The sequence below is a fragment of the Rattus rattus genome, chromosome 15, assembly GCF_011064425.1.
Source record: "Rattus rattus isolate New Zealand chromosome 15, Rrattus_CSIRO_v1, whole genome shotgun sequence".
NCBI classification, from domain to species: domain Eukaryota; kingdom Metazoa; phylum Chordata; class Mammalia; order Rodentia; family Muridae; genus Rattus; species Rattus rattus.
The window spans coordinates 9,492,212-9,502,320 of NC_046168.1; the positions used below are offsets into that span (position 1 = coordinate 9,492,212).

General features: G+C 53.8%; 1 protein-coding gene across 1 annotated transcript; it reads right to left on the reverse strand.

Moving 5' to 3' along the window:
• Positions 1-2,842: 2,842 nt before the first annotated feature.
• Egr1 (early growth response 1) lies at positions 2,843-6,821 on the reverse strand. The gene is made up of 2 exons (XM_032885725.1): positions 6,068-6,821; positions 2,843-5,391 (listed from the first exon to the last, which is right to left on the reverse strand). Exons 1-2 carry the CDS (start codon positions 6,375-6,377, stop codon positions 4,088-4,090), a joined length of 1,614 nt encoding a protein of 537 aa, XP_032741616.1. The 5' UTR covers positions 6,378-6,821; the 3' UTR covers positions 2,843-4,087.
• Positions 6,822-10,109: the final 3,288 nt, after the last annotated feature.

The following is a 10,109-nucleotide window of genomic DNA, read 5'->3' on the forward strand; positions in this document are numbered from 1 at the left end:
TAACCTTAGGCCGGGGCCTTGTGAGGCTTGGGAGTTTGCTTCAGCATTCTCAAACCTGGAAGGCTTGTTGACTTTCCTGAACCTGGGACCTCCTTCCTCCCTCCAGGAAGGAATGTTTCAATTGGAGGAAATCACCACACCATGGTATCCAAAGGTTTCTGGATAAAATGTTGAAATCGAATGGTTTTGACATCTGATTCTTTGAGAATCAGTCTCAATCACTTTCCTTAGGACACTTCGGTCTCCATTTGCCTCCTCTCCTGCCCCCCCCCAAACGGTACTCATGTTAGCACGAAGCTAGGAGAACACTCAGGGTGGGGATGGGGACCTGGCAGAAAATACCCACCCTATGCTATTCTGACCTGATTCCATTTCTTTTGTGAGTCAGGAGAGGTAGAAGGAAGCTTACAGGGAAAAACTGAACATGACAGGGAGGCCAACTTCTTTCCTTCTGAGTGGAACCTTTCCAAATGCATGGGGCTGAACATTCCTGAAATTCAAGAGGAAAAGGTCTATTGAGAACTTCAAGGGAGCCAGGCCATGGTGGTACACACCTTTAGACCCAGCACTGGCAGAGGCGGGAAGATTTCTTTGAGTTCGAGACCAGCCTGGACAGCTAGAGAAACCCTGCCTTGAAAAGGGCCCAGAGGACCCCTGGAAGGCCAGGGTGTTTCACCTCAGATCTACATGTTTCTCTCCCTTTACTTGTTTCTTTCATACTGTGGTCGTAGTCTTTCTCACATTTCTGAGAGGCTAAACAATATCCCTGGGTGGCATTCCATTGTTCAACACTCTTTCCCAATGTCAGCTTTTACTGGGGTCACAGCTTTTATCAGCACTGTCCTGAGTCTTTGGTTGCAGATGTCCCTCCTAGGAGAAAGCGATGACATTAATACTGTCATCATTCTGGCTGCTGCTTCTGGAACCCAGGTTTTGCACATGTTGTAGAAGAGCCCTGTGGAGGAGCCCCATCTACAGACCCTGCCCACACACCTCTGTTCTTGGTCTATAAAACAGGGCAGTTTTTGAGTGGTGCCCTATTTCAATCATGCAAAAGAACTTGAGTTTGGAGTGTTAGAATTTAACAAAACCTTGGTGCCAAGACTGGTAAAAATTGGCTAGCAACCTTGGCAGAACTTCTCAGCCAGCCATCTGCCCAGGAATGGCCTTGTTATCAAGGACAGTACCAAAAGCCACCCCGGATGCAAGACAGCAATGGGACTCTCTGGGAAAGAAGGCCAGTTACTTCATCCTAGAGCTCGCAAGCTCCACTGTACAGGGACTGTCTTTGCTTCTTCCTTCCCACACAACTGGACTTCCGATGCACTTTGTTTCTTGGGAATTGGGGTGAGGAAGGCTAAGGAATGCATAGCAGGTACAGACCTGTGTTCCTGAGCACAGAGGGAGATGGAGGAGGGTGGGCGGGGCTAGGAAGAGGTCTGCCAACACAAATGTCCTATGGGGACTTGGCAGTTTTGCCAGGAGGTTGGCAGGGATGTGCCCTTGCCTAGAGAAGGTGCCTGGTTCCCCTGCTCGGGGCTGAGGAATCTGGAGTCATGAGGAAGGGCAGGGAAGGTCTAGACTGTAAAAGAACTAAGCGGATGCCTAGAGACTCCTGGAATTTCCCAAGACAGAGGAGGCAAGGGTTGAGAACCCGAACGGCCCTCAGAGGAAAGGGAGTGGGCGGAGGTGAGCTTACCCTAAGTCCAGTTAGTTTCTGATGCCCAGACTAGGTAGAAGGAATAGCCTGGTGTCTGGGGTCAAAGGGTGACTGGGGAACCAAGGCTTGAGAATTCCAACACACCAAATTCACTCTACCGTCTGCCCAGAGGTAGTTGGTATCTGATCAATTCACAGAAGACTTAAGGCACATTATGGTGGCAGGAAGCACTTGTACAGTACTCCATTCTAGTGATAACTCCACGCTATTGGCCGCCACCTTCCCTGTCTTGGCACATCACACAGTTAGTGAGGTCCACTCTTACTTAGGCTTCGGTTTCACTTTCTCACCTTTTGTATGTCCCCAGCTGGATTGGATGAGTGTCTGTGTGCTTCCCGAGAGCGCCACATGCTTGCCTTTATTGTGCAACATACCATTATGCTGAGATTTTTGGCTCAACGTCTCCATCTCTCCAAACATCTGCAATCCTGGAGCAGGAACTGTTCTTGCTCTGTCATGGCCAGGTCAAAGGTTCTGAGGAGACAGATGCTCACATACCCGCACGGATCACTCCAGCAGGGAGTAGGCCCTTAGGCACCGGGGTCAAGAGAGCCTCGTACTGTGCACCTCCTGCCCAGTGGGAACACACTTTGCCACCTTCCTACCCACTCTACCCTGTCTCCCAGGAAGCTGCCAAGAATGGCCGTTCCAACTGGCAAAGGGATGCACTCCTTCCTGAAAGGATTCTTGGCTGGACAACTAGCCCTTGTTTCTAAGTTGCTGAGCACATGCGAGGAGGGAGAAGTTGAGTCAGCCTTAGCCTTGTAACTGTTTCCCAAAGCCTGTGTTGTCTACCTCTTATCTCCCACAAGCACATCTGGCAGGGAACAGATTTCTCCAATCCTGGGTAGAGGTAAGGGGCTGGATCGGCTACTGCCTCTGGCCACATGGCCTTTGGCTCCAACTCATCAACAAAGCTATAGTTCACCAACCCGAAGCAGAACAAATGCAGGCCCAGGCCCGATATGAAGGGGAAGGCATGCTTAACATGTGCATGGCCAGTTCCCAGAACCAACACACATCAGTAAGGACCCAGTCTGAAAAACCCTTCAGCCCCCCCTTTTAGGCAGGAACGGCTACTGCATAGTCGTCCCCACGCCCCACCAGCTCAGGAGAAACAGAACCAGTTAGAGTTTCTTTATTTTCCTTTTAATTTTTCTGAAGGATACACACCACATATCCCATGGGCAGTAAAGCGCATTCAATGTGTTTATAAGCCAAACAAGTCACTTTGTTTAAGCAAACACAAGTACGAAGTAAAATAAAACCACAAAATAATGAACTTCATGTTCATAGCATACAAAAGTCACCGCCTACTCAGTAGGTAACCGCAGCATTCCAACTCCCGAACATGGATAAATCTACATTTTCAGTTAAAAAAATAGACTTTTGAGAGTTCAGATTTTTGTTTTAAATGTTTTTCTTCTTACATTCTGGAGAACCAAAGCTCAGCTCAGCCCTCTTCCTCATCCTGCTCTCAAAGCCTCCCCTGAAACATCACTCCTACCCCCTTAAGGCTAGAGGTGAGCGTGTCCCCTCATGATTGCACATGTCCAGCCATCGGCAAGGTGTGTCACACAAAGGCACCAAGACGTGAAACTTTTGAAACCAAAGGGACGGGCAAAAAAAAAAATTTTTTTTCAAAAACAACAAAAAACCCAACCAAACAAACCGTATTTTGTCACATGTGAGAGTTACAGTCGAGCAGTATTTACAAAATTAACGGAACAACACTCTGACACATGCTCCAGTTAATACCTAGGACTGCTGCTTCAAAAAAAAAAAAAAAAAAGTTTCAAACCTAATGTCACAGCAGGATCATCACAAAATAGAGGATCACCATTGGTTTGCTTGGCTTTGCTCCCCCTCCCCCAAAGTGAGAATTTAACTCCAAATAGTACAATAGAGTATGCAAATTATCTTCACATCAAGAATACCCCAAGGAAAACAAAATCCATGGCACAGACGCTGTACAAAGATACAGGGCAGGGTTCTGAGGGCCCAGACCCATTTTTTTTTTTTTTCTGCCAACTTGATGTTCTAGTGCTGAAGGGAGCAAGGGCCAGGCATGTGGTGGAGATGATGCTGAAATGGTTTATCCAATACCATGCAAATCAAGTCCTTTGGATAGAGGTGAAGAACTTGGACGTGGCTGTTTCAGGCAGCTGAAGTCAAGAGGACCGGGACTGGGGAGGGCAGGGACGCTAAGTGAAAGGGCTGGTGGCCAACGGGCCTTCTACTGCCTAGAAGGACTTGGCTTGCGGTCTTCCATCTGACCTAAGAGGCAGCCCCTCTTGCGGGCCATCTCTTCTCCCTCCTGTCCTCTACTGTCTCTCGTGCTTCCTTCCCTTTGCTCTTTCATTCCCTTCAGCAAATTTCAATTGTCCTAGGAGAAAAGGTTGCTGTCATGTCTGAAAGACCCGTTGAGGTGCTGAAGGAGTTGCTGACCCCTGCAGACTGGAAGGTGCTGACCTGGGCAGGGAAAGCAGGTGGAACGGAGGCATAGGTGGTGGCCACCGAGGGCGATGGGAAGCCACTGTGGGCAGGAGACGGGTAGGTAGAGGAGCCGGGAGAGGAGTAAGAGGTGGGCACTGGGGATGGAAATGAGGTGGTGGCGGGGGATGGGTAGGAGGTAGCCACTGGGGATGGGTAGGAAGAGAGGGAAGAGGCGGCCGAGGAGGCCACGACACTTTTGTCTGCTTTCTTGTCCTTCTGTCTTAAGTGGATTTTGGTATGCCTCTTGCGTTCATCACTCCTGGCAAACTTTCTCCCACAAATGTCACAGGCAAAAGGCTTCTCGCCTGTGTGGGTGCGGATGTGGGTGGTAAGGTGGTCACTACGACTGAAATTACGCATGCAGATTCGACACTGGAAGGGCTTCTGGCCTGTATGGATGCGGATGTGGCGCGTAAGCTCATCCGAGCGAGAAAAGCGGCGATCGCAGGACTCAACAGGGCAAGCATACGGGCGTTCATGGGGGGGTGTCTTGCTGGGCCGGTTGGGGTACTTGCGCATGCGGCTGGGTTTGATGAGTTGGGACTGGTAGGTGTTATTAAGAGCCTTTAAGTCCTGGGAGCCCGACTGAGTGGCGAAGGCTTTGATAGTGGATAGTGGAGTGAGCGAAGGCTGCTGGGTACGGTTCTCCAGACCCTGGAAGGGCTTCTGGTCTGGGGTGCCCAGGCTCAGGTCTCCCTGTTGTTGTGGAAACAGATAGTCAGGGATCATGGGAACCTGGAAACCACCCTTGGTGGCAGGGTAGGCAGGAGGCGGGTACTGCAAGGCTGTGCCTGCAGAGCCAGGAAAGGCCTGGCTTTGGGGCTCAGGAAAAATGTCAGTGTTGGGAGTAGGAAAGGTGGGTGCAGCTGAGTAAATGGGGCTGCTGTCGTTGGACGGCACGGCACAGCTCAGGGGTGGGCTCTGGGAGGCAGAGGAAGACGATGAAGCAGCTGGAGAAGGCGCCGAGGATGAAGAGGTTGGAGGGTTGGTCATGCTCACAAGGCCACTGACTAGGCTGAAAAGGGGTTCAGGCCACAAAGTGTTGCCACTGTTGGGTGCTGGCTCCAGGGAGAAGCGGCCAGTATAGGTGATGGGAGGCAGTCGGGTAGTTTGGCTGGGATAACTTGTCTCCACCAGCGCCTTCTCGTTATTCAGAGCGATGTCAGAAAAGGACTCTGGCAGGAAAGAGAACAGAGAGGCCTGGTTACTGGAGAGCAATCACTGGACGATGAGAGCCGAAGCGGCCAGGCAAGAGGTCGCCCGGCTACCACTGACTCTCGATGTGGTTAATAATTGATAGCAGCAGATTGCAATGTTCCTGGACCTGCTCCAGTGGCAGAGCCCATTTCGACAGCTGACGCAAACAGAGAATCCCCCCTTCTACTGCAGCTCTGAGAGCGCTCCGCAGCGAGGCTGCGCGGGTGAGGGAATCCCGCCAGCACCCTAGTGGCCACAGCTAATGCGCGCCCCTACCCTGGGCGGCGGGACATCCCTGGTGACAGATTTCAGCCCTTCCTTGGGAACAAGCTGCAAACAAGGCTCGCGACAGCGCGCGCGCGCGGGGGAGGGGGCAACCCTGCTCATCAAAACAAACCCTTCCCCCCCCCTCCAGCCACCCACGCAACTTGAGTTCTCCATCCAAAACAAACGGTCTGCCCTCCGCGCACCCGCAAGGATGGAGGGTTGGGGGTGTCCCCAGACATCCCTCTAACACAAGTCCCTGGCGCTGTGTGGAATAGAGGGAAATCCCAATCCCGTCCCTAAGATCTAGATGCAGGTCCGTGCAGCAAAGGACTGGACGTTAGGGTAGTCACAAAGGGGGATTCAGCCTCGGCGCAGACCACCGCTTACCTGTGGTCAGGTGCTCGTAGGGTTGTTCGCTCGGCTCCCCTTGAGGATTGAAGGCGCTGCTGCCGCTGTTGCTGCCGCCCCCACCACCGCCCCCGCTGCTGCTGCTGCTGTTGCTGCTGCTGCTGTTATTGCCGCCGCTGCCCTCTGGGGTTCCGGCAGCACCGAGGAACTGGGGAGCCCCGTTGCTCAGCAGCATCATCTCCTCCAGTTTGGGGTAGTTGTCCATGGTGGGTGAGTGAGGAAAGGAGCCGAACGGGTCAGAGATCTGCAGCGGAGACATCAATTGCATCTCGGCCTTGGCCGCTGCCATCCCGGACGTGCGAGCTGGAGAGCTGATGTTGGGTGGTGGGCGCAGCCCGGGGCCGAAGCTACTGAGGGCACACTCGCCGGGGGTTGGCCGGGTTACATGCGGGGTGCAGGGGCACACTGCGGGGAGTGTAGGTGGGCCCCCAGGCTGGCGGTGGCCGCGGCCCGTGGTGGACGCAGGGCTGCCGCGGAGGCTGGGGCAGGGGCCGATCTTGCGGCGGCGGAAGCTGGCGGCGGCGGCGAATCGCGGCGGCGGCTCCCCAAGTTCTGCGCGCTGGGATCTCTCGCGACTCCCCGAATCGGCCTCTATTTCAAGGGTCTGAAACAGCACGGGCCCGCCTCCGCCGTGACGTACATGGCCATATATGGGAAGCAGGAAGCCCTAATATGGAAGGACCGGCCGGGAGGACCCGGAGTGACGTGAAGACCTCCCATCCAAGAGCGGTGGGCGCCTCCACCCTGCGACCGGCTCCGGCACCCTGAGCGCTCAGGCTCCTGGAAAGCCTAGTATTGGAACAGCGGCAGTGGCCTCCCGGGCTAGGCTCCTGGAGTTCCCAGCTTGCCCCCGCCCCAACCCCCTTTCGCCCCTCCTCCCAGAGCCGGAAGCGTCAGGGCCATATTGGGCCACTCCATATAAGGCGCTGCCCAAATAAGGTCTGTTCCGGCGGGGGATCCTTCCTGCTCCTTATATGGTGTTTCCGGGTCGGCGCACCCACCCTCCCCCTCCTTGGTTCCCAACCCGGAGCCTGAACGCGCGCGGGAGTCGGGGACGCCCGCGTGGGGAGGGCGCCAGGCGCGTAGAGCTGAGCGCTCGGCGGCTCCGACGGCCCCCGGGTGCGAGCTGGGCTGGGGAAGCCCAGGCCCGGCGCGGGGGCGAGGGCGAGTCAGGCCGGGGTTCTACAGCCGTCATCCTGGGCTCGCCCGCCCACCTCGGGGACCGTGGGAGCGAGCCTGCGGAGAGGAGGAGCGGCTGGGCGGGCTGGGGCAGAGGCCGCCCAGGAGAGGCGGGGCCCTGACCCGAGCCTCTATTAATGACAGGGTCACTTTCCAGGTGTCACCGGGAAAACTGAGGCCAAGACTTTTGGCTACTAGTTCTTGGGACACTGCCTAGGGAGCAGCCGGGCGCATACTCGGCCACCAGTCAGTAGGTTGCGGGTGTTAGAGTCTGGGGCTCCCAGTGCGCCACCCAGAATCGAAAGACTATTCCCTCCGCCCTGCGGTTGAGGAACCCACCTTTGGGGACCTGGATTGCGGAACCCTGATTGCCCTAGGACAGTCCTGAGTCCCCTCCAGGCTCTGTTGGTTCTTGTGATGGTTGGGCACTTCCTGGCTTTTATCCAGTCCAGGGACTGGTCGGACGGACCCTGCCCTGTCCTAAAGAGGGGGACTTTGCTTTGGGCAGTCTGGTGACCCCAGGCTTGCGATGCGGAGGACGTGCTTACAGCTCGGTGCTGCCCTCTGGAGGTCTCGGGTTGTATTCCGGGGGCCCCAGGCGCGGCGGGCTCTTCCGTCGCCTCCACGTCCCTCCTCCCTTTCTGGGCTGGGCGCCGAGCCAGGCCAGGAGAGCCTTAGACGCAGTGAGGGAGAACTGAGCAGGCGCAGCGGCCTGGGCCTTCCCCGCAGTCCCGAGGGAACCGCCACTGCCAAGGCGCCCCGAATTCAGGGTAACACTTCCTTCACAGAGCCAGGCCAAGGGCAGGGAACGGAGCTGGGGTGGGGTGGGGTGATGGCGGAGCGATCCCGCTAGTCTCCCGGGACCCTGACGCAAGCAGTGAATGAAACCCTATCTCGGAAGCAACCCAAAGGGAGAAGGGATTCCAGAAAGGGAAGGCTCTTGTTTCCAACTTTGAATCCGAGGAAGGTGCTGTTATTTTAATTTAATTTTTTATCTAAAAAGAAAGCAAATAGTGCCCTGTGGAAGGAGAGTGAGAGACAGAAGAAGGAAGATCAGGGTCATCAGGGTTAGCGGGGGGGGATGGGAGGAAGGTTTCTCTTGTGCTTCCCTCCCCCGTCCCCCCTCCCCCACCCTTTTATTTAAAAAGGAGAAGAAAAGAAAAAAAGCTTAAAGGAATCCAGAAATGAACCAGGGTTCCCTTATATTTGAGTTCAGCATTCTAAGTTCTTTGAGTGTTACTAATTTAGGAGATATTAATGTGCCTTTCCATAGCCCCCTAACCAGGACACGCAGGGCCAGGTGCTTCCTGTGTGAGAATGCCCATTTGCCACTCTGGTGGGATTCTCTGACCAAACCTTCTGTGTCTCACCTACTCTAGTTGACAACTAAGGCTACGGTCACCTGTTTTAATGAGGAAGGGTCCTTAGTTCAGATGGACATTTACAAAGCCTGTTACCTGTGACTACCAAATGCAGAGTTTGTGTTGCAGTTACTAAGCACTGACTAAACAAGGTGGGGGTATCGATACTTCTGCCCACCCAACCTCCACTCAGCCTTCAAGAAAACCCAAATGGGGCTGGGAAACTCAGCTGACAGCTTTGTGAACCAGCCCTGTGTTGGTAATACCAATACTTAGGAAGTTCAGGTAAGAGGTTCAGGGCCATCCTTGGCCACTTAGCACTTTTAAAGGCAGCCTGGGCTATGTGAAATACCATCCTTTTTAAAAAGAGAAAAGGAAACAACAAATTCCAAAACAACAAAAAGGTTGGGGTTGGGGATTTAGCTCAGCGGTAGAGCGCTTGCCTAGCAAGCACAAGGCCCTGGGTTCGGTCCCCAGCTCCGAAAAAAAAAGTTGTGCAGAGAGAGACAGCAACCCAGCTCTAACACAAAAGACACTGTCCCTAACAGCCCATCCGTATCCCTTTAAAAAGAAAATCATTCTTTTCTGTGTATAAGAGTTTATGTGTATGCATGTGCCCATGGAGTCTAAAAGCAGGCATCAGATCTCCTGAATCTGTGCTTACAGAAGGTTGTGAGGCTTTCTGTGGTTGCTGGGAACCAAACCAGGGTCCTCTCTGCAGGGCTGCCTGTGCTCTTCACCACTAACCACCTGTCTCCCCAGCCCTAATTTGTATCCTAGTCCGTTGCAGTAGAACATTTTTTCTTTTGCCTAGAGCAGAACATTTTCTTTCCTTTTTAAAATTTATTTATTTTATGAATATGAGTACACTGTAGCTGTGTCTTCAGACACACTAGAAGAGGGTATACAGATCCCATTACAGATGGTTGTGAGCCACCATGTGGTTGCTGGGAATTGAACTCAGGACCTCGGGAAGAGCAGATGGCTCTAACTGCTGAGCCATCTCTCCAGCTTGAGTAGAGCATTTTCAGCCTCGATGCACAGCGGAATCACCTGTCGCGCTCTGGCCCAGAGAGCTGTTACGGAGCAATAGACTCATGGACGCAAAAAAGGCAACTCAGTCAAGGGTCTTTGTCCTAGCTCTAGGGCCTTTCTTAGGCTCTGAAAGAACAGCACCATGCCTCCTCATTGGGGGTTGGTCTGGTGATGCTATGTATTCAACTGCTGAATTCTGTACCCCAAGATCTGGTTGCTCAAGAGGAGCCTGATCCCAGCTTTTGTTGTGCAAATCTTGCTCCCCAATTTAAAACTATTTGACAAAGTTGCTGATGGCCATTACTGGGTAGAGTAAAGGTAGGCTGGGCTTCAGAGGTCGGGAGGTGGGAGGGGTCTGCAGGTAGGGAACACAGGTAAGAGGAGGGAGAAGCAGGGCGTGGCCGACGGTGAGGATCCAGCACAGACAGGACCACTGATAGGCAAAT

What these genes read in the sequence shown, in the direction of transcription:
- Egr1 (XM_032885725.1), bottom strand. Translation starts at nt 6,377, where the DNA reads ATGGCAGCGGCCAAGGCCGAGATGCAATTGATGTCTCCGCTGCAGATC. An exon ending in CTACGAGCACCTGACCACAG is followed by an intron (nt 5,392 to 6,067) that starts GTAAGCGGTGGT and finishes CTTTCCTGCCAG; the next exon opens with AGTCCTTTTCTGACATCGCT.